This window comes from Phoca vitulina, unplaced genomic scaffold, assembly GCF_004348235.1.
Source record: "Phoca vitulina isolate PV1807 unplaced genomic scaffold, GSC_HSeal_1.0 scaffold7, whole genome shotgun sequence".
Lineage (NCBI taxonomy): Eukaryota > Metazoa > Chordata > Mammalia > Carnivora > Phocidae > Phoca > Phoca vitulina.
This window is the reverse complement of record NW_022589710.1, coordinates 46,291,741-46,315,109: the sequence shown is the minus strand read 5'-3', so window position 1 is coordinate 46,315,109 and position 23,369 is coordinate 46,291,741. Positions and strand designations below refer to the sequence as shown.

The following is a 23,369-nucleotide window of genomic DNA, read 5'->3' as shown; positions in this document are numbered from 1 at the left end:
CGGAGCGAGAGCGGGTGCCGGGCCCTCCCCGGGCCCCAGCAGGTAGCAGCTTACAACCTCCCGGACCCCTGCCTCCAGGTGCTTACAAGTAGACAGATGCTCCAGGGAAACGCCGTGGCCTCTGTGAACCGAACAACGTCCAGGAGGAGCGCCGCTCCTCTCCCCCTGAGTCTAGCTTTCCCTCACGCTCTTCAACAGCGGGGAGCGTCCCTGCCAGGCTGTTTAAAAGCTGCCCTCCTTCACTCTTGATGAATCTTTCCAAGAGGCTGCTGGAAAGAAATGGAAGAGATGGCCACAGAATAAAGTAATTTATTACAACGAATGCTCCAATGTGGTCTACTGAAAACAGTATTTTTATTACAAAATATTCCATTAAAAAATTCTAAGCTGCTTGCAAGCTTCTTTAGGTTTAGGCTTATGGCATTTTTTTCAAGTCCAAAGCGGAAATTACTGTGTGCGGGGAGAGCAGGCTGTTGACGCCCCAGGGCTCAGGGATGCACGGGGCTGTCCCCCAGGCTCCTCCCGCAGCACGTCCCACTCGGTGAGTAGCTCGGAGGACACCTCAGTGTACAGATGCTCCCAGTCCCAGCTGACGTCATCCTGCCAGGAGAGGTATCGCTGGGTCAGAGGAAGGAAGGCCTTTTCCCTCCGTCACAGCCAACCTCCCCCGCACCCGGCCCCCACCGCCCCACCGGCCCTAGGAAGGCAGAGCTCATGCTGGGGAGCCAGCTGGCCACAGGAATGACGCAGCCCAGAGGAGGAGCTCCTGTGGCTACTTACCTCTCGGACCTCATGCTCTGGTGCAAGGACTTTGGTGAGGAGCTTCAGGTCGATCTCTCCATCCTGTGAATGCAAACCAACCAACCAACCAACCAATGAGCTTGTGCACCCCGGGGGGTCCTCCGGACCATGATCTCTTGCAAAGTGGGTCAGGGTGGGTGTGGTGGGACTTCCCAACCCAGACCTGCAGAAATGCCTTAAAAAGAGTGAAAATGTGAGTGGACCGCACAGCCATTGAGAGAGGAGGGAACACCACAACATCCGACAGGTTGGACATTCTTTGCAGGAAGGTCAGCACCAAGAGGGCAGGGTGTGACAGCGACAGAGCTATAGGACCACAGTGTCTACCCATGCCAGCAGGCAGCCATGGAAGCATGTGGGAGCCTGGCCCCCGGAGACACTGGGGTAGGCTGGGTCTAGGGACAATGGAATACCCGAGAATGATGGCTCCGGCCAAGGGACTGTTGCCAGGTGGCCTCAGAGACCCATGGAAGAGAGGCTGCCCAGAGCCTGCCCTCTCTGGGCAGAAGCTGTTCCACTCACCAAGGTCTGGAAGGCTGCATACTTCATGAGGTCATTGTCCAGGTCACGGAAGGTCATCACCCGGTTTACCTGGATGCTGTAGGAAAGAGAGGAGGTGAGGGGGAACCCCAGGCAGGACCAGTTCCAGGAGAGCTGCGGGGCCACCATCCTCAGAGCCTCCTAGGTAGCTGGGAAGGACCAAAATGGGAAGAACATGCCTAGTAACATGGGAACCCTGGCACGGAACCCATCACCAGAAATACCTGCTCTCCACTCAGGAGGCAGCACCACTGTACATGGGATTTGGAATGTATTAATTCCCATGTTCTCTGCCTCCCACTAACTTCATACTTAATGTACCTGGGAGGGGCGGCCACCTGCAAAGCAAAGTCTTCTTCCTGTACTTCTTCCAGATCCGGAATAACAGGAATGTCTGCAAGGAGAGGAGGAGGCAAAACAGTGAGCAGCACACACAGGGAGGGATCTTGCCCACTTCTCCGTGTATTACTTATCGCCTGCAATGAGCCTGCTGTGGGGATGCGGGCCGGGGGGACGATGCGCACTCGGACACGGTCTCTGGCCTCCAGGGGTTCCCAGTCTCGGGCTGTGTGGTGCTGAGGCACAAGTCAAAGGCAGACTTCAAAATTTCTGAATCCCAGGCCCTACCCCAGCACCTGCTGGATGAGAACCTCCTGGGTGGGGCTCAGGATTCTGTATTTTTTCCTAAGATTTCTTTGGTGATCCTGATGCATGCTCCAGGTCAGGAGCCCTTGGGAGCGGCTCTCCCCAGGAGAAACGTAAAGAAATGAGGAGAGAGTCCCAGACTGTGCTTGGGGAACTTTGTGTTGGAGGAGCGGGTGAATGAGCCTGGCCTGGCCAGAGACAGAGGAACGGACAGCATAGCGTCGTGACTCGGCGTCATGATGAGCGACTGCCTCACGACCAAGGTCCACATGTGCATTAGCTCATCGGAACCCCTGCAAGTATCACAGCCGTCATGGCCCTGAGCCTGACTCTGAGGGACACTTTACACCTGCTGATATGACCGGGCTCCCCAGCGGTGTCCCTGGGCTGTCTCCACTTGCCAGGTCTGGTATAATAAACCATGCTGATTCTAAAGATGACAGTTCTCTTCTGGTGTCACAGAGATTTCCCTTCTCCAAACCCTCCATATGAGACAGACATCCAGACACAGGAGGACACATGAGGCCACTTCTCTCATCAGTTGAACGAAGTCATGCCGAGAGAGAGCAACATAACAGTGGTGACTTGCTGGGAAGAGCCCATCTTGTCATGGGGACAACTTAACACCCTAAAGAAGCATTTCCTTTTCCAAATGAGCATCACTGGCCAGAGGAGGGGTTTTGTTTGTTTTAACCAGTCAGAGCCAGAAAAAAGGCCAAGTGGAGAGATACAATCCTAGAATTCCCAATCCAACTGCAAACAATAAAGGGGGGAAACATCCCAGAGAGGACAGAATAGTGAAGAAACCCTTCATTTTTGCTTCCATGGATTGAATTCAATTTTATTTTTTAAAAGAGACGCAGCATCGTTCCAAGAACAGCTGGGAAGACCCTTGCCTCTTTCAGGCTATTCATTCTTTAGGCTTTGCCATGGCTCTAGTCCACCTGAGCCCGAGTATAGAAATGTCAACGCCAGGCCTGGTGCCTTTATCACTGCTTCTGACTACGGAGTTACGGATGCTGAACCTGGAAAGAGAGGAAGTGTGCGAGGGAGAGACAGAGACACAGAAAATAAGACTGAGAGAAAGAGGGTGATTAAAAGGATAAAAAGGGGTTTAGAAAAGAAATGGCTGTAGGGGAAATAAAGAACACTCGCATGCCACCCCCAAAATAATGAACCACATTCAGCCAGTCCTCTGTCCAGACAGCAGCTGTGCAGAGCTCAGAGTCTCTCTCTCCGTCCTACTGGGGAATTAGAGATGGAGTTCTCTGAGATTCTATCGCTTATGCTAATAGGGATTGAGCTTTCTTGTTCACTCCGGCTCTGCGTGATTAATACCGTCCATGGTGAGAGCTGCTGACAGTACCGTCCCCGGGCCCAGGCCAAGCGGGGCTCCCAGGCTGCAGAGACAGTGCCGAGCCATGCGCCATCAGCACTGTGACAGTTTTGGAGGGGGCCAGTTATCAGCACTGTGACAGTTTTGGAGGGGGCCAGTTATCGGCTCCTGGCTCTCCTCGGGTGTGGAATCCAGCCTGAGATGAATATTCAGAAGGTGGTAAGAAGAGGCCCCATGCTGGGTTTAGGGCTCAGGACGGGGTCTTCCCAAAGTCCCCTTTCCCTCCACAGCGCTAGCATTTGGGTCCTGTCAACTCTGCCCAGCTTCCCCCAGTTCTGAGGAACTGCACTTCTGCCCAATGTCCACTCGGACTCCCCGCAGGCTTCCCTCTTCAGCCCCACCCCCCTCCTCCAAATGCGCACAAAGGAGTGTGGGGCTGGCCCATCTGTGACAGATCAGAGGTCAGCCCGGGCCTTGGCAAAGGGGCCTCTCAGAGTGGCACTGGTGAGGCTGGCCACACAGTGGGATTTCTCTCTAATTGGAAGCCTGGTGCCCAACAGAACCCGGTGAACCGCCTGAGTGGGACAGAGCCAGCGATGACAGCCAGGCCAAGGCGAGCTGGAACATTCCGGTGCAGTGACAGCTTGCGCCATCGCAGCAGAGTGGGGCCATCCAACTCCCAGCCCCTGTGGAACAGGTGGCCGAGGAGCAGGTTTTGGGTAAACTTCAAAGAACTTCACAATTTTACAGTTCCTGATTTCCTACCACAGACAAGGGCTTATGTATACGTAATCTGTTCTTCGAAATTTCTATCCTGCCTCTCTCTCCTTCCCACCTTCCCCCTGCCACACACACACACACACACACACACACACACACACACACACACACCATGAACAAACCTAGAAAAAGAAAACAGACCTGAGAAATCTCCTTCTTCACAAGACTGCCTACATGGACTTCTCAGTTACGGCTTCTTGGCCTGCAAGTCTGGACCGGGGACCCAGTCTGATTCAGGATGTCAAACTGAACTCTCAGAATGTTACGAATGCAACGCTGTTTGTAAACTATGCTCCCGTAAAAAAAAAATTAAATTAAATTAAATAGAAAGCACGTGATTTTAACGGACAGTAAGAAGAATACAGAGGTTTGCTCTAGCGCTGCTGAAAAGCTACTGCTATTTTAAAAAATTTAATAGTTCCATGAACTTTACTCTCATTTTGTTCCATGCTACCAAGAGGAAGAAGAACAGGAACAGAAACAGTGAGCGGGTTAATTAAATGGGTAGGATGCCCATGCCATGGTTAAGGGCACAGGCTCGGCAGGCAGGGTGGCTGGCTTTCAACCCTGGCTTCCCCATGTACCAGCTGTGTGACTTTAGCCTCTCTGTGCCTCAGCTGCTTCATCTGTAAAATGGGGATCATAATTACACCCACCTCATATGGTCATTATAAGTATTATGTGCAATCATCTTTATAAAATACTCATCACTGTGCTCAGTACATAATTAGCGGATAGAGTGTTGAGCCTGGAGAGAAGCCAAATGGCTCTACCTCCATTTTCTCATTTATTCTTGCCCATTTTGCAGGCGAGAACAGTGAGGCTCAGCAAGAAGCAGCAGCTTCATGAGCTGAGATCATCAATAACGGACAGTACCAGGCTTCCAGCTCTGTCCGACCATAACCCGTGAGCTCATCCTCACCCACTTGTGCTTTCTTTGCAGAGGGATGAGCCTGGACAGCTGTTACTCTGCATGAGACTCATCGTCCTTGGTTCTGGCTACTTCTCTTGATTCCAATCACCACAAATAAGCTAAGTCTCTCCCTCAGCCTCCACCCCCACTCGCTACTTCCCTATAGCAAGGCCACATGGAACAGAAGGAAAGAGTGCACCAGCGCGGGAGCCCTGGGGCTTCATCCCCGCCGCACCTGTCTTACCAAACTGGCCCCTGGAGGTGACTGAGCACCTTGAAGGTCTCAGGAGAGGGGAGCAAGGCAGGAGGGTTCCGATGCCCCCAGTGCCACAGGAGTGGTGCCCTCCTGCTCCAGCTCTGCTCTGCAGGCAGGCAGCGTCTCCTCGCTCAGCCCCCCGCCCCTCCCCCCACAGCTCGCCATCATATGCTTCTCTCCTTCCCAGCTCTGACCCCTTCAACTCCACAGGTTTTCTTTGCTCTTTGTGCTTGCTCCCTGCCTCTTCTGTGAGCCATCTCTCCTGCCGGCTCAACCTGCTTGTCGGCCCTGTGTGTCACCCGGTTAGCCACACGGTGGGGAAACTGCATTTGCTTGCTTGTTCGTTCATTCACCCATCCATTCATTCAAGGAGTGCTGATGGAGCATCTGCTACCTGAAGGTGCAACGTACGGGGTGCCAGGAACAACAGAAAAGAAAACACATTCCTTGTCTTCACGGAGCACTAGAAAACAAGAGGGCTGAAACAACTAATCATCTCATATTTTTAAAGGTAAAATATCATATGTGGTCATAATTCAAATGCTACAGAAAAGCTTAAAGTGAAAAATTTCCTCTTCTTCTATGAGCCCCAGTCTGTCTCCCTAGAGGTGCTATTAACAATTTCTTGTATATATTCACTGAAAAGAATGCATATGCATACTGCAGCACTTATGTCCTTTAGAGGATATCTACAAATGGGATCACTTTATACATGTACTCTTCTGCAGTTTGCTCTCTCTTTCCTTATCAATATACTGATAGATCTTATTCTTCTAAACGACCATCTAGTATCCTATTGAACGGGTGCCCCATAATGCACTTAATCTGGTACAGAGAAGACCTCATTTAGAACTTTGGAAGGTGCGGTGGGGAGTTGGGAAAGGTCACTGAATTAGGGACGATGCAATTCAAAGCCGAAGGATAGACAGGATTAAATCAGGCAAGGATGGCCTTTGATTTCTGGAGTGCCCCCCTCCCCCATATCACTCCACTTGCGAGAAGTAACTCGCAAAACTGAAGAAACTGGAGGAAGGCCAGTAGGGTCGGCACCGGGGCCCAGGGGAGAGTGGCATGGGGTGAGGCAGGAGAGAGGGCGCCTGGTGGCAGGTGAGGAAGGTCCTGCACCAACCAGCCAGGAAACATGGGTTGGGTGCCTGCTCTACACAAGACCCCTTCCGGGGCACATCCAGGGAAAACCAACATCGATGAAGCATGGCAACGTTGCAAAGGGAGGGACTATACATAAAGAAATAGTAATAATAAAAGCAGAATCAGGAAAATGTACCTCCCTTCCTTTGTGAATCACCTCGGAATCCAACACGTAGAAATCAGAGCTTTCTACTTTGGCTTTCTATTATACTTTATTTAGGGCTACTGCGTTGACCTCACCATCTTGTAGTGGGTAGAGTAAGTGAAATTTGCCCTACATCTGCCCCCTAGATGGTAAACTAGCTGAGGGCGAAGAGCACAGCCTAGTCACTGCATTCCCAAGGACCGGCAAACCAAAGGACAACTGAACAGAACTGAATGACAGATTCCCCTCAAATGTGAAAACTGCACGCAGGGAAGAGCCAGGTATGGTTCCAGTTATGGTCTAAGTGCTACCAAACCCTAAAGCTGCCTGAGTAGGATTCATTTGATAAACAATCAAGCACAATCCTTGGATACTTCCTGGATTTGATAACATCAGAGCAACGGTTTTGCCTCACTTGAGCTGCAAGGCCTAACTGGGAAGGGCCTGGACATACACGACAAACAATGGATGAGTGGGCACAAAGTTACAGGGCAGGAGTTATCCAGATTTGGTCCGTATGGACCACTGGGCTTCCATCCTGAGGGTGGGTCACAATGTTCTTCACCAACCTCCCCATGTTTCTTTCTTCTTGGGATTTCTGGAGTGCCCCCCCAAATCACTCCACTTTCCGGAAGCCCCTAGTAAAGGTCTGTTAATACACAACAATAGTAAGAACTTACTTCAAAGAGAGAGATTGCCAAGTGGGAAACTCATTATGATACCAGAACGCTAGTCTGCCAACAGATCTGCCCAACAAACCAACTACCAGATGAAACCACAGAATGAGGGGTGATTATATAAATAATAGAAACATGTGGGAACACCAGCAGGATTGATTACAACTGGTTTCAAAGATGTGAGAAGCTGCCATTTGCCCTGAAATACATTCGTTATGGATATCATCATACACGCACACTAAATAGCTAACTACCCAGTAAAGTCCCAGAGGGCTCCTCTTCAGCCCCTGTGGCCTGAGAGTAAGAAGCCAGCCTGCCTCTTCCAATAAAGCAGGCTCCAGATCTCTGCGTTTCCATTTTGAGATAGCCCGAGTTCAAACCCAGATGTTGTTGGCCTATTTTGGTACAACTGGAAGAGAAAGTGATTGTTTAAGACTGGACTCAGCATGCAGAATACACCCTGAGCATGACTCAAGCTCTTTACCTGGAGCATAAATCTAAGTTCTGCAGGAAGGAGAGAACAAAGGAGGCCCCCTAATCTGGACCCTGGGTCCCACAGGGAGCCTTGCCTCTCTGTGTCCCTTGAGGTTCTACTCTTTGCTGATTTTCTTGGTTGGGGATTTCTGAATGGGATTTCCTGGTTGTATCCACAGGGGTTTCCGGAGAGCTACAGAAAGTCTCTTCTATACTCTAGCACTTTCTCACCTTGACACCTTAGTAAATGATACAAGCAGTTGGCAGGTTCGTCTGGATGCCTTCTGATGACATCCGTCCTTCTCACTTCGTCCGCTAACTGAGCTCCCCATGGCAAAGGCCCTGCTTGGATACATGCACTCTCTTCCCAGAGCTGCTTTCCCACGCAGTGCCCTTTCCCACTGCAGAGCATCCATGGGCTCTTAACGGCCCACATCCACCCTCTTGTAAGCACTCGGTGCACTTGGGGCGGGGAGCCATAGCCAAGTTCAATAACCAATCCACATGAAAGGAATCTGGACATACTGCTTAAGGATACCCCAATAAGAGTGGTCCACACAACCCCTAATTCTGTGCCCAAAGTCAAAAGACCTCCACAGAGCTCGAAAGCAAAACAACATCCACGTTTTTGGGAGATGGCAACTTTAAACCAGAGATCATTATGATTTTTCTCGGCAGCTGCAAAACTTTGTTTTACTGAATGCTGTTACCTTCTGCATCACGTATGGGGAATTTTAAACAGGCAAATGGAAGAAGGTCTGATTGAAGATGAAGTTAAGTGAAAGAAATTGGTCTCATTTAGCACATGACAGGATTCATCTGTGTTCCCAAGTCCACTGAGGTGGCATCATGGGCGTTCCATATTCATGAGCTGCTGCGACACTGTGTCCCCTCATTTACAAAGAGCCGTGTTCAGCAAATTCTGTCCCTGTGGACACTCCGTGCATTTCATGGTCTTGTCAGAGAGACATCAAACGCTCCAGTAACCAAATACCAGAAAATGGCTTTAATTAGTGGATCTCAATCGTATAAATAATTTTTTTCTAAGTGAAAAAATGGAGAATTTTGAAAAGGGAGAAGAAAAGGGGAAAGCAGTAGGCAACAGGCTTCAAACACCCGAAGGAACAAGAGAAAGAGACGGTCTCCGAGGAGCTCCTGAGCGCGCCTGGGCCCCGCAACCGTTGGTCCCCCGCACTCCCCAAGCAGGGGTTTGAGGGGCAAAAACACGTCTGCAGGTCCCTGGCAGGTCCACTCTGTGAAGACTTTTCCCTTGTGACTTCACCTGATCAAAGCCGGGTCCCGCCCGGACTCGCTACCGGCAGGACACACCACACCGCACTGCAAACGCCGAGAAACAGACACGGTGGAGCCAATGTTTACTCTGGGGCTATGCATGAGCAGGTCCCCGAGGAAGCGTGTGACAGAGCCGAGAGGAAAGATGCCCCGTCCTGAGGTGCCAGCTTGGCGGTGGTCGGGGCGGCGGGGGGGGGGGGGGGGTGTTCATCTGTGTCCCGCAGGTTGAAATGCCTCCATGTTCCTGGCAAACTGCATCTCTCTAAATGTTGCCGGGGAAGGAGATCACAGACCTTAGAAGATCAGAAGAGCTGATCGTTCCTCACGGCCCCCCAAGCCATGGTGACTCTCCTGGCTGATGACGGTTTGACGAGGAAGGTTTGGACTGACGTTAGTTTCTGGGATCACCCAGGCCTCCACACACTGTGGTGCTGCCTGAACCACGGGCAGAGAAGGGGCTTTGCTAACAGTAGCAATCCAGCTCGTGGTATATTATGGTGTGTGACAGCCTGACCTCATCCTATGACCCCCAGAGGGATGGTAGCACATATCTGAAGGAACCATGAACGCAACACCCCAGAATGAGATTTTCCGTATCTCCCCCCACCCCCAAGTGCACTGAGTGCTTACAAGAATCATTAGCAGCAGTGCAAACGGTCCTCAACCAGGATCGAGCCTTTGGAGCAATTCAAAGGTGGTGCTCGCGAGAGACCAGCAACGGCCCAACAAGAGTTCTCTATAGAGAACGGCCCAGGAGCCCGACACTGGGAGGACCCCACTGCCACCTGCCGAGGTGACCTCTAGGGAACATCACACCACGTGTCACTGGCAGTTGAAGGAAATGAAAAACAATGAATAGGAATGCTCTCTACCATTCTAATAGCTCTTGGAGCTTGCTGGTGGTTCCAGCTCTGATCTGCACAGACGTGTTAAGGACAAGGAGGGGGAAAGGACAGTGACGAGGAAAAAGTGGCTGGAAGGAATGGAGACTGAGCAATTTTCCACTCTCTTCAATGAGGCCCAAGATGAGCGAGACAGCATTAACGTGACACAGTGCGCCTTCTCCGAGCCACCCGTGGAAGCGCGGATGTTAGAAACCAGGCATATCTGATTCTATTTCATCCTCTTCGTGTTACGCTGAAAAAAACAAGACAAACTACACTGCTTTTATTCTAAATCCTTAGGTTTTGTATTTTTCCTTATATATATTTATTAAAAAAATGCTACTTTGATCGGTGCCACCCGTGACACTCCCACATACGGAACGCTTCTGAGCGGTTCCCTCCGTGCGAGGCCACTGCCGGGGACAGCCAGCTGGTTTTGATCACAGCCATTCCGAATCGGATTTTCATAAGATAGATGAGGAGTCTTAGTGCTGCTCTCTCTCTTATCAGATGAGAAACAGGGGGGGAGGGGGAGAACGGGTCCTGAGGGAACAGCACAACAATCAAGGGCTGTGTGGTTCTTTCTCTGTCCCTCCACTGCTGCAATTTTCAAAAGCGTTTGCCTCGGGCACTTTTAAATGATGGTGTCTCAATTCTGTAATCATCTTTCAAGAGCTTTCTCTTAAAGGGTCTTTTAGGTAAACCTAGTCCGTCAACCACACTTACGGACTCAGGAATCACATTCCCAGTATGTGTCCTCCTGTGTGTGTATATACAGACGAGTACACACACACACACACATGCACACACACATGCACATGCACACGCACTCTACATCTGTAAACTTTCAGAAAGCTGGTAGAACCTAAAGCTAGAGAGGAAGATCTATCATGTGGCCACATCAAGTTCTTCTCTTGCTAGGGTAAGAGAATCCCCTGTTACCTTGCCCCTAGATTTCCACTATACCTAATCCTTCTTTAGAAATGTATTTCCATGTGTGATGTGTTTCAGAAGGAAAAGACTTCTCCAACTGATGGCTAAGAGGTGTGCTGAGTCCAACTTCCGAGCACAGACTGTCTCTTCCCATCTCACCTAAGCGACACCTGGCTGTCAGACTTCAAACGGAGTAATGCACCCTGGCCATCCATTTGGGAGAACAGTCTCCCGCTATCCCAGGGCACAACTTGCTGTGTTTTTGGTTACAAAGACTATTTGGAACAACTCCACGACTCTGTCTTGTCTTCTTACAGGCAGAGAACATGGTGCCTATGCATACAGTCCCCCCCTTTTGAAATAGGCATCCTAGAAAAAAGAGCCTCTATTTCTTTCCAGTCAAATAAAACTCTAAGTCATCTACCAGCTCCCCCAGGGAAGTGGTTCTCACCAAGGCAGGCCTGTCTGTTGCATGCAGGGCCCGATTCCTTACTCGTCCACCCCCTTCACAACTGTGGGAAGTACCCGCACCTCTCCCTGAATGCTGGAACGCTCCTTGGATGGTCTCACAAAACTAAATGGGATTAGTTCTGCCCTATCCTGAGCCTGTCTTCTGTATTCAACCAGGACGGAACCCAGGGAGTTACAGAATAAATACCCTGATCTCTATAACGATTTCAGGGAGATTTAGCTCTCTTTTACTTTTGTCAGTGCTTAATGTTGGATGACTTATTATTAATCACATTCCTCCAAGCTGACGAGAGCATGACAGAATGCTGACGGAGCTGTGTGTGTGTGTTCCTAGAGGAAGGGGACTACAACCTGCTTCATTTAAAGCACGTGTGCATGCATGGCACCAGGCTTTCGTTTGCATTCCTCATTCTGCCCCTTCAGATGGGGACGGGCAAGTAAGCTGTGCACATGGACAAAGGAAATGGAACCCAGAAAGGTCACTGTCAACCATGTTTCAGGGAAAGACATTCGTGATGATACGTTTGGAAAGTCTGGCACGACTAGAGATTTCAAGGCACCACTAGGGGCGTAAAGCACTGGGTCCCGGCTCTGCCAACAGAGCAAGAGATCTGGCGGAGACGCTGGGCTATGCCTTGTAGCTGGACGGGGGGTAAGGTAGAACATGACTGAGTTGACAAAGCAGAACTAAAATCTGCTCAAAGCGCAACTCAGTTCTCAAAAACTCCCCTGACACATTCTGCCTTTTGGGGAGGCCAGGAGAATGCAGCCAAGCCAGTCTCTCCCATATTTGCTGAGTCAGGTAATTCTAAATATCTCTCCTTCCCATCAACTCTTGCACATCTACTCTCTCATGGTGTATATTTTGTCTATGGTAGGATCACAGGACCTTGAATCACCTCCTGCAAAAAAGTAAGTAAAAAACAACTGCTCTGGCTGCATTGAAAACATTTCTGGCAAGTTCCAGGTCACCCCCCTGGAATCTCCCTAACTCTGGGGACTAGCGCTGGCCACACCCACACTGGAGAATAGAGAAGTCAGCCCTGCGGCCTCAAGAGTCCATATCTATTAATGCTCCTTATTCTCTGGCTGCCAAGAATGTGGCTTCCACTGCCGATCAAGGAAGAACTGAATCGCCAGATTCCTGGTCCACAGAGTCATATTACAGGGTGCACCCAATTAGAAATCAGGAAACCTGGATCCCAGATCTGCCCCCAATTTCCTGAACTTTGGCAATTACTTGTCAACCCTGGGCCCAAGTCTCCTTATCATCAAATAAGGTCTACTCTGTCTCTATGACAATCTTATTCTGGGGTGTCCATTAGAATGTATCTCATGATGTATTAAAAAAAAAAATTTAAAAATCACCCTTTCTGTCACATTTGCTTACAGCAGTGTCTTTCCAAATATTCCAGCCACAGTTATGACCTACGGATAGAGCACGCCAAATCTTTTGTTTAGAGTCACTGTAATAAAAATTCATTTCCTACAGTGCCATTAACCTGCACAGATTCCACCTGTGGCTCCATGATGACCCCCCCCCCCCACAGCTCACGCCATGACCCAGCCCCCCTCCCCGGCTGGGGCTCTTTCATGTCCTGTGCATCCCTGTGGTGTCAATCCACCTCCTCTGCTACACCTCAAAGGGGCAGGCCGGTGGGAGAACTAAAGCGTAGCCCTTCAGGCCCAGGTGGACGCCTGTGGGGTCTTGCTTCTCACAAACTTCCCAAACTGCCGATCCTCACGCTGCTCCCTGCACCAGCCCAGTGGAACTCCTTCCTCGCGCCCTAAAGTAGGCTCTCCTCTCTGGAAGCCTTGGCAGAGGCACCAGAAATCATCCTCTAGCAGCCATCTTAATGGATTTGCTAGAAAATGAAGCAGAACGAGAAAGAGAGGAATGTTCAAACCTGAGGATTCTGTCTCCTGTCAGAGCTTTTAGAGGCCCGGTCTCTTTGGCTTTTGCCTGTCAGCCGGGGGGACGCCTACCAGTGAGACCTGACAGCGAGAGGGTCGGCAGAGCCGAGGACGGGGCCGGCAGGCTGGTCTGAGAACTGGGTGGGAGGGGATCTGCCACAGGGGGCCAGGAAAATGAGGGGAGACTAGCTTCCTCAATAAGCGGGGTTGAAAACTGCCCCAGATGCTTTAACAACAGGAGGAGGGCCGTGACAGCAGAGTGCTCAGGAGTCACAGGACTAAGAACCACCAGCTCAATTTTTAGGAATATTGCATGCAGGCTGTTAAACATAAGCATCTTAATGACTAAGTTATAGACCCTTATAGCTAGATGAATTATATTAAAAACAAAGACAATAAATAGTCGAAACTCAGCATTTGCTAAGTTTTAAATTTCACTTTATCCATGCTCTTGAAATTCTTTACCTCTCATGTGCCTGCATGGCAGAAATCTGATATACTGGTGCGCTCCCAGCCATCTCTTCCCGGCCCTGTGGTCAGTGATGTCCTGGTGGGAGCCCGAAACCAGCCATGGTGGGGCTACTTACGCCACAGAAATTGGCAAACGTGACCAATGAGGACTCGTTTCCCCTGGAGAGCTGGTGGTTCAATATTCACCAGCACATCATTGTTTCTTAGCCATGCGACTTCTGTGAGTGACTTCACTTCTTCACAAGGCTTCAATTTCCTCCTTTGCACAGGGGTGATAATCACAGTGTCTCCTCTGAGAACTGCTGGGAGGGTTGCTGCAGGTAAAGCAGCGCGGGGGCTCACACTGAACACAGACGTTAATTGTCAATACCATTTCCTACAAGAATGACTTCCTTCTCAAATTTGTTACCCAGTATCTTGTAAGCAGAGCAAAGCACAGATACAGGAGACGGGACAGTTAACCCTTGCCCCAGCGAGTCCCACCCCACCCCACCCCTCTCCTGTGCTGGATACAGACAGGCTCCTGCTCATGTATGTGTCAGGGAAGGGTGGGGAGGCATAGGTTTAGAAAGACCTTAGCATCCACTCCTAGTGACGCTGAACTTAGAAAACACAAATTGATTTTTTTTTTTTAAGCAGGCTCCATCCCCAGTGTGGAGCCCAACGCAGGGCTTGAACTCATGACCCTGAGATCAAGACCTGAGCTGAGATCAAGAGTTAGACGCTTAACCGATGAGCCACCCAGGCGCCCCAAGACAAATTGATTTGAAGGAACATTATTTAATCAAAAAATTAGTGCTGGTTAGAATAGTTTAAAAAGATTAGGGAGGCAAAGGAACTAGGTTTGGGGATGACCTAAGAAGTCCCGTATGCTGAATGCCAACATAATGGAACGTTCTTACGAAGCAAGAGAAAGGAACTGAGATGTCAGGATTCCAATTTATCTGTACTTAAAGAATTCTTTCCACTTTCTCTTTCTCCCCGTTCAAGCTATTTAGGCTCAGAGCGACTTTGCTGTTTGCAGGAAAAGGGAGGGAGGGCATGGAGGGAAGATTAAGCATGGAATGAAAAAGAGCCCAAAAGAGAGTTAGAAAGCCCAGAGCCGGGTGATGACAGGGCAGAGGGGAAGACAGGGCTGAGGGAGCAACAGCCCTCTACAGATGGCATTTTTCTAATTCCACTGATAGTCCAGCATCTCGCATCTCATCCAGCCTCATTGCTTGGCTGTGTTCAGCCACTTTTACCTATTTTCCCTGTTGACATGGATAGAAAATTGAGCAATTACCCTTAAACTCAGAACTCTCAGATCATCCAGATTGCTACACTTACAGAATTAAGTCCCCAGTTGCCCCTGGCTAGAAGCGGCTCAACTCAGCTGGTCCTTTAGGAATTAAATACTTTTTGGCTGGCCATAAGGATTTATTATTCCTAAGGTTTTGAGGTATTCGATTCTGTCAAAACTGGGCCTGAGTTGCAAAGAGCACAGCCCTCTCCAGTGGGGGTGAGATGCCCAGGAGGTGCCGAGAGCAGTCGGGAAGAGACAGTGAGCATTGTACCCACGGTCCTGCAGCACGCCAAAATGCAATGGTTAAATGCAAGAAAGATCCAATCCTTCTTTTTTTTTAAAGCTCCTGTTTTCAGAGACTTTCCACTTTTGAAAGACATCTTTGGGGCTCACAAGTTCTTTCCTAACTTGAATTTCACTCTGAGACAAACTATTTGAAAGGTGAGTCTGTATCTAATTGTGTTTTCAGCAGTTGTTTCAACCTGAATATTATTCATCTTTTTTAAAGACAAGGAAGTGCTCTTCTCCCATTTGTGTGCTTCTCAAAGCTCATCTCAAAGCTTCGCATTCTATCCAGAGTTCACTTTCTGACAGCTGGACTTTAGAGCTGGAAGAGAACACACAGACTGGAAACACTCCTGGAGTTGGAGAGGTGACAAGTCTTTGCACGTGCTGTCTCCTCTCCCGGGGTCCCCCCACCCCCCTACTCACAGCAACTTCACTCCCCCTTCAGGCTGAGGTATAAAAACCACTCCTGCAGAGTGGCCTTCCCTCATCACCTGATCCAAGTCAGGTCTCCAGGCCGTTCTCTCTCAGAGGACCTGTGCCCTGCCTTCAGTGGGCTCAATCACTCCTTGTCCTTCCTTCTTTAGTTGTGTGACCATTTGTTTAGTCCCCATTTCCCCCACTAGGCTGTAAGCAGTATGAGGGCAAATGTTTTCTTCAACATCATATCCCCAGCACCCAGCCCTAAGCATCACATAGTAGGTATTCAACAAATGGTGGTGAAATGAATGAATGAATGGATGGATGACTTGCCCAAAGTCACTTGTAGAGGCTGCGTTCAATCTTATTCCAGATCTGATGCTCTTTCTCCTAACACCATAAACCTTCCATGACAGAAGAAGTCTGAAGGCCTTAGTGCCAACCAGAAACTTGATTCCAAGAACAGGGATGGGTAACTGTGCCACCAAAGGATGGTCATCTAAGTAGGAAGGATGAGCATGGCCGTTCAACAATTTTGGAACCCTGCAGTCATTTGGGGGCTCTGGCTGTTCATCATTCTCAGCTATTCTAATCATGACTCCCAACTTCCCTGAAGGATCGTGTCAACTCTAGCTGTGAGCGATTCCACCTAGAATCAGCAAATCAGATGACTGGCAATCTCCAAACTTCAAAAAAGGCAGTTTATGTGGGACGCTTACTATCTGTAGCTGAGAATGGACCAGAACCAGGGCTTCACTCTGTGGAACCAGCTTCTCTTGTAGTTACCGTAAATTCCCTGTTCATTCTCTACGTGGAGTCTTTCCTCCTGTCAGGCCTCACCCGGAAGGCCCTTTGCATTCTTCTTCACTTGTCCAAATGCTGCCTGGCCTTTAGGACCCACTGCTCACTCTTCCTTCCTCCTGAAGTGCCCTCAGCCCACAGGGATCGCTTTGTCGCCTAAACTGTGGCCCTTACTAACGTAAATCACAAACACAGCAATCACCACTGGCCGCCTTTGCCATCCGTTATCCTGCTGTCTTCGCCCCTTGACTCCTTAATGCTTTTCGTCTCTATGTTCTGTCTCCCCAGCAATGCCGTGTTCCTGCACAGCACAGCCCTACAAAGCCTTATGGAGCATTTGTAGATCACTTCCCAATGGCCTCATCTAATTTGCAGGTGCATTTTGTGCTGCTTATGAACAGATTTTAAAAATTCGGTCATTTTTTGAAATATGAATGTGAAAACTTTTAGGCAGCACCATCTCCTCTCTAGGTTTACCACAGGTCCCACCATTCTTTATTGTCTCACACTTCTGCTGTTTCATGTGTGTGTGGTATCTGCCCACCCCCTCGATGTGTGCGAGCTTGTGGCCCACCATGGCCTTGCAAAGGGTCCTATGCAGTACCTTCTAGTTAACCAACAGACTCCAAAACCACCTCCAAATGTCAGTCACTTCCATTTCTCCTTCTAAAAACACATCTTTCCTAAAAGCCTTTTCCTTCTTCTACTTTTCTGTTCTCTTCCCTTGGAAGCCTGAGGCATCGATGGAGGGGAAGGAGGGCTTCTCTTCTCTCCCTGGGCATCTTCCCCATGGAAGAAGGAGAGTATGTGCCAAGAGTGAAGCTTGGGAGGCTGAATGCTGAGAAACAGATCTGAGAGACATGGCTCCTGAAAGTTTCCTATACAAGATGGGGAGGGAAAGGAGGGGGCATCTCTCACTACATCAGAGTCTCTCGGAGGGCCAGGGCTGTCTTACTGGCCACTATCTCCAGCATCTGGAGGAGTTGTGGCCACGGGGGGCACTGTCCGAACACCTGCTGGCTTTCCTCAATAAAATCTAACCTCTAAGACTGGTGGTAGAAAGAGACTACCTGCCGGGAGGGGGCCCTAGTCCTTGGATTCTCATTTCTTTTCCCCAAGATACATTCTCTTTCGGGATTGCTCACCGATCACCACCCCTACCAAGTATAGGGAAACTAGCAGCCCCTTCCCAGGGGACAACGCTCCTCGTACTTGACAACCTTGAAGAACTTGGGTGTGATTTTATTAAGGGCACCAGTAGGTTCCCTCACAGGTGCCCAAAGATCTGCTTCATGTCATCGCTGAATGAGCCTCCTTGGATGATTCAGGGCAATCATTCATGGAGCGTCCCCACCTACTGGTTATTCTAAGTTCAAAGGAGCAGCCTTCGCTAGCCAACCAAGTAATTCTCTGAGCAAAGATAATTCTAGAAACTAGTTATATGTAACATATGATTCCTACCGCATAATGGATTCTAAACATTCACGTATAGCGAAATGGACGAAGTCAAGTGTGAAGTGTAACATATGAACTGATTTTCCATTAAAGGACTCAGGCATAACTGCATGGAAAACAGATTTATGCCTGGGGAGAGGCATCCCTCCTAGAAGGTAAAATCAAGTGCACTCTGACAAGAAAGGGTTTTACGCATCAAACCTCCAGAGCCAAAATAAAGGCCAAATCACTAATTTCACACTTCAAGTTTATGAAGGGGAAAAAAATACTAGACGTATTCTCTGAAAATAGTTATCTTTCCTCTCTCCTTCCTTAATGGAATTGTATTAAGCATCCTATCAATCCTGCTAGGCACGCTATATCACAAACATGAGAGCTGACATTAACACACCCACCTGTGGAAGGAGACGCCAACAGAGCTGAGGGTCGTACCGTTTGTCATAGCCCAGAGGCCAGGAGCAAGCACTCTGGAGTCAAGGTCTGTACCCAAATCCTGGTGCTGGGCTGTGTGGCATCAGTGGGGTAGTGGTGAGCAGAGGGGCCTTCCAAGTGTTGTCACTTACCGTGTGACCTTTGGCAAGGTTATTTTTCTTTGCCTTTGTCTGCTCATCTTTAAAATGGGGATAATGAACGATCCAAATGTCCATTACCAGGTGAATACATAACGGAATGTGGTCTGTCCATACACTGGAATACTACTCATCAATAAATGAAACACGCTAATGACATATACAACAACCTGGATAAACTCAAAATCATTTACCGCAAGTGAAAAAAGCCAGACAGAAAAGCATACGTACATACATTTCAACTTACATAAAGCTCCACAAAGTGCAAACCACTGCATAGTGACAACAAAGAGACTCAGTAGTTGCCTAGAGACAGGGGCAGAGGAAGGACTGACTGGAAAGGGCCTGAGAAATTTTGGAGGGGAGATGGAAAGTTCTATGTATTGACTGTGGTGGCGGTTCCACCAGGCATATACATCTGTCAAAACTCAAATGCTGAGCTTTAAATGGATTCAGTTTATTGTGTGTAAATTCGACCTCAATAAAGTTGATTTTTAAAAACTTTTCCATAGGTTTGTTTTGAGAACTAAATGAGTTTGGTGATGCGCGGAGATGGCAGTGATGTTGGTGTACATGGGGTATGAGGCACAGAGGTCTCTTGTGAGTCAGAAGACCAGAGTTCTCCTCTGAGTCCTGCTTTTTGGATAATGATCTCGAAGCTTCGATGCTGTTAACATGGCCAATGAGGGGCTCGCACAAGATGGCCGACAGAGTTGCCGCCACAGCAGCCGGCCCAACCTTCTGCTAACACACATCTAGAATGTGTGTACACTCTGGCATTCAGAAGGTTTTGCTGGAACATTTAACAGTTATTCCTTGAAATGTAGCATTTTCACACACTGCAAAAAATGGGAAAAGGAGGATTTCGGAAGTCCGTTGAAAGGAGTTAGAAAGAGGTTCTAGGTAGGGTGGGGAAAGGGCTGGAGAGGATACCAGCTGAGCAAACTTTCTGGAGACTAGGAATTTAATGAGCACCTCAGAGTGGGCAGCATCATCATTTCCCTGCACCTAACGGCTTTGTCAATGTCCAGCAGGGCCCCTGCCTCCTTGAGTCCTTTGGCACACCCTCCTGGATGGTTACCCTGCCGTCCTAGGCAACCAATGGCTGGAGCAACAGTCTGTGAGGACGGGCAGGTCAAAAGTGTAGCCAGCAGCCAGCAATCACTGAGCCACCACGTGGTGGCACAAGGCATCCCGGGGACATGTGCGGGGAAAGAGACTTGGGCTCTGAGTTCACAGGGTCACTGGGAATTCTTAGTGGGTGGACGGGTTCAGCAGCTACAAGGAGTTTAGTGAGTAGAGCTAAGGAGGAAGATCTGGGAAAACAAAATGAGCTTGTCAATAAGAAAGAATAGGAAAAGCAAAGACAAATGCTGAAGAATGATGAAGCTGTGCTCATGAGCTCTTACTAAATCTCAGAGTGGAGGCTCAACTCCTGACCTCCAATGACTACCTTTCTACCCGAAAACCCCTTTGGAATGAGATGAGGCAGAAGTACCTTTTCATGATTCCTGTCCTCTCCTGCCCTCAGTCCTAACTTTAGTGGCACTATGGCACGCTTGACAAGCTCTGGCATGCAGAATATTCATCCAGGGAGCGTATTTAAATCAATCCAGATCTCTGGGCCCCAACTCCAGCTTCTGATTGCTGGTGGCTGGGAGTCCGTGTTTCTACCACCATCCCAGCAGTTCTCATGTCGCATAAGCCCCCAGTCCTGTGAGGCAGCTAACGGTACGGGTCACAGTCTAAGCTTTCTAGATTTAATGCTCCCCTTTGCTTTGTGGTCACACGCAAAGGTTAGTTACTGAAAGCTTTGGGGCGCCACCTCCAGCCATGAGGCAGTAACCAGCACTGGATTCCTGCTGGGAACAAGTAGGAAACTGGAAATAATGGAAGAAACAGCTGTGTGCAGACAGTGGACAATAGGTAGCGCAGGATGGGGATCCCTGAGAGGAGGGAAATGAAGTGAGCCTTACTGTCAACCCTGGCCTTCTGCTTAGATGTGCACTTCCTGGACTCTGGTCCAAAGAGGGGAAACCCCTAGTGGAGCATGGAGATCTCACTGGGTTGAGGAGGCAGAGGTCAAAGTGTAGGTAGGCTAAGGTGGCTGGAATTTGAGAAGCAGAGGATGAGAGAGGCACTATTTGGTAGAGGGTGCGGAAATCTAGATCGACTGCACTTTTTTTCTTTTTTTTTTTAAAGTACATGTAGGGGCGGTGGAGAGGTAGGAAGAGAATTTCAAGCAGGCTCCACGCCTGGTGCGGAGCCCAACGTGGGGCTCGATCTTACGACCCTGAGATCATGACCTGAGCCAAAATCAAGAGTCAGACGCTTAACCGACTGAGCCACCCAGGCGCCCCTAGAGGGACTGCATTCTAAGCTGTGTGTGTATAGGGTCAAACTCCACACAGCTGGGCAAATAATTACTACCAAGAAGGTGTGAAGTGAACCATCCCCACAGCTTATAAAGAACTGGAAGAGGCTCAGCTCCACTCAGGCAGAGTAGAGAGTCCTTGTTGAACCACCAGGCAGGGACACCTGAGTATCTTTTTTTTTTTTTTTTTTTTTTTAATGAGAGACAGAGAGCACGAGAGGGAAGAGGGTCAGAGGGAGAAGCAGACCCCCCGCTGAGCAGGGAGCCCGACGCGGGACTCGATCCCGGGACTCCAGGATCACGACCCGAGCCGAAGGCAGTCGCTTAACCAACTGAGCCACCCAGGCGCCCGGGACACCTGAGTATCTTAATGTTTAGGGTTAACTCTAGATTTGCCCTAATAAAGCTTAAAAACAATTCTCAAAATGATCGAGTTGACCAACAAACACATTAACTGCCTACTAAAACAGATATACTTTTCTTTAAAGAATATACTATTCTTTAAAGAAAGACAACAAGATCCAGACACTCAACATAGTAACATTCACAATGACCAGCATCCAATCAAAAACTACTAATCATGTAAAGAAGCAGAAAAAATAGAACTTGTAACCAGAAGAAAAATCAGTCGGTGGAGACACAGGAAACAGAGAGATGATAGAATTGGCAGAAAAGGACTTTATAACAGCTACATAAAGGCTACCATCAAGGATGAAGCAAAACACGATCAAAAGAAGGAGATGAATGGAAGACACGGAACCGAATGGAGCTTCTAGAGCTGAAAAATACAGTCTCTGAAAGAACAAATTCACTGAGTGGTCTTAATGGCAGATTAGACTTTGTAGAAGAAAAGAGCATTTACACAGCAGTAGAAACTATCCACATTGGAGCACAGAGTTTACAGTGAACTGGAAAAACCTTACTTAACCTCCCTGTGCTTTAGTCTCCTCAACTGTAGAATGGGACAATAGTACCAACTCATGGGGTTACTGTGATGATTAAATGCTTTAACGTAATATAAACTGGTAGGACAGTATATCAAGTGCCTGGTATATGATAAACACCTAACAGGTATTAGCTAGTGTTGCTGTTGTTATATTGGAGGTTAGCCCAGGGAGCCTTGGGAGCATAGGGAAGAAACATCAGAGTCAGAAAGGGAGTGGGTGGGAAGGGAAGACCTTTCAGAGGAGGAGATGCTTCAGCAGAACTGTGAAGGACAAGCAGGGCTGGCAGACAGCCACGGGGGGTGAGGTCCTCCAGGCAGACGCAGCGCTCAGCAAGGCACGGAGATGAGACGGTAGGGGGACACTGCCTCCCAGGAAGGCTGCGGCCAACAGGGCCTTAGCTGCGGCCCAGGAAAGGCTCTGGGGGCCGTGGAGTCTCTCCGGCTCCAAACACATCTTACCTCCTCCATCATCTGATCCATCCAAGCTCTGCTGTCTGAGGCGGTGACTGCCCCCGAAAAGAAGGAAAGGAAAGAAAATGAATTTCACACGTAGGAAGAAACCACCCAAATCATTATTGTATCTATTGTTTCTCCTAGATGGTCTCTGGACCCATTTTCCTCCATCAACTTGGTCAAACCTAATTAGGCACTTGGGTCTGCCAGATACGGTCGCACAAGGCATGCGGTGCACCATTCTACAGACTATGATACGAATGCTCCTCTCACCCCCGGGGGGTGGGGTGAAATTCACTGGCCCTGCCTTTACATTCTATCTTTACCTAGAAACCTTTTATTTTCCTTTCTGATACAAATCTTAGGAGAAGGTTAGGTTTAGAAGGCTGGTATTGTTTCTGCCCATCTGAATCAATAAAGAAGAATCCAGGGGTCAGCACCCTGATACCTGGACATATGGTTCTAAAAACCACAGGGTGGGAGAAGGACATGGATATTAATGCCAGGGTCCAGACCTTCAGCTAAGGAAACAGCATTAACTGAACCCTGGATTCAGTGTGCATCACTAAAGGCCCAGACAAAAAGCCAGGCTCATTCTGCTTTCAAATGCTGAGTCCAACAAAGGCTGAACAGATAATGACCACCAAAGCTGCACTGCTAGCAAAGGTCACCAAAGGATGAATAAGAAAGCTGGAAACATACTCTTCTATTTCTTCAGAAGCCCTCCTTCCTGACCTGAAAAAAAGAAAAACAAGGTTTATAAGAACCTGTTAATCTCGTGCATGGGGGTATATGTTGGAGAGGGGATTTCAAAAGTGAGGGCAAATTAGCATATTCCAAGTGCTTTACTGACCTGGATTTCTCTTTCTAGAGCAAGGCCCATAACCAGCATGAGAGAATTACAGACATCACAATGCCTACTTATAGTCTTATTTCACTATAACTCCAACTTCAATCATTGAGTTTAAGCACAGATGGGGAAGTTCAGAACTCAGATGGATATAGATGACACAGTTCCCTCCTTTCAACAATTAACGGACCAATTTATAGAGCACTTTCTTAGGACTGAGGCCTTGGGTCTTACTTGGAGCTTTAGTTG

At 48.8% G+C, this 23,369-nt stretch overlaps 1 protein-coding gene across 1 annotated transcript in view; it reads right to left on the bottom strand.

Moving 5' to 3' along the window:
* Window positions 1-276: 276 nt before the first annotated feature.
* The window catches only part of IFT43 (intraflagellar transport 43), an 80,165-nt gene continuing 57,072 nt past the window's right edge, over window positions 277-23,369 (bottom strand). Inside the window, exons 4-9 of the mRNA XM_032405642.1 lie at window positions 22,973-23,005; window positions 22,277-22,323; window positions 1,663-1,735; window positions 1,324-1,399; window positions 781-843; window positions 277-600 (exon numbers count right to left, since the gene is read on the bottom strand). Of these exons, the coding sequence (XP_032261533.1) occupies window positions 448-600; window positions 781-843; window positions 1,324-1,399; window positions 1,663-1,735; window positions 22,277-22,323; window positions 22,973-23,005 (445 nt within the window). The 3' untranslated portion in view covers window positions 277-447. The remainder of the gene's footprint in view (window positions 601-780; window positions 844-1,323; window positions 1,400-1,662; window positions 1,736-22,276; window positions 22,324-22,972; window positions 23,006-23,369) is intronic.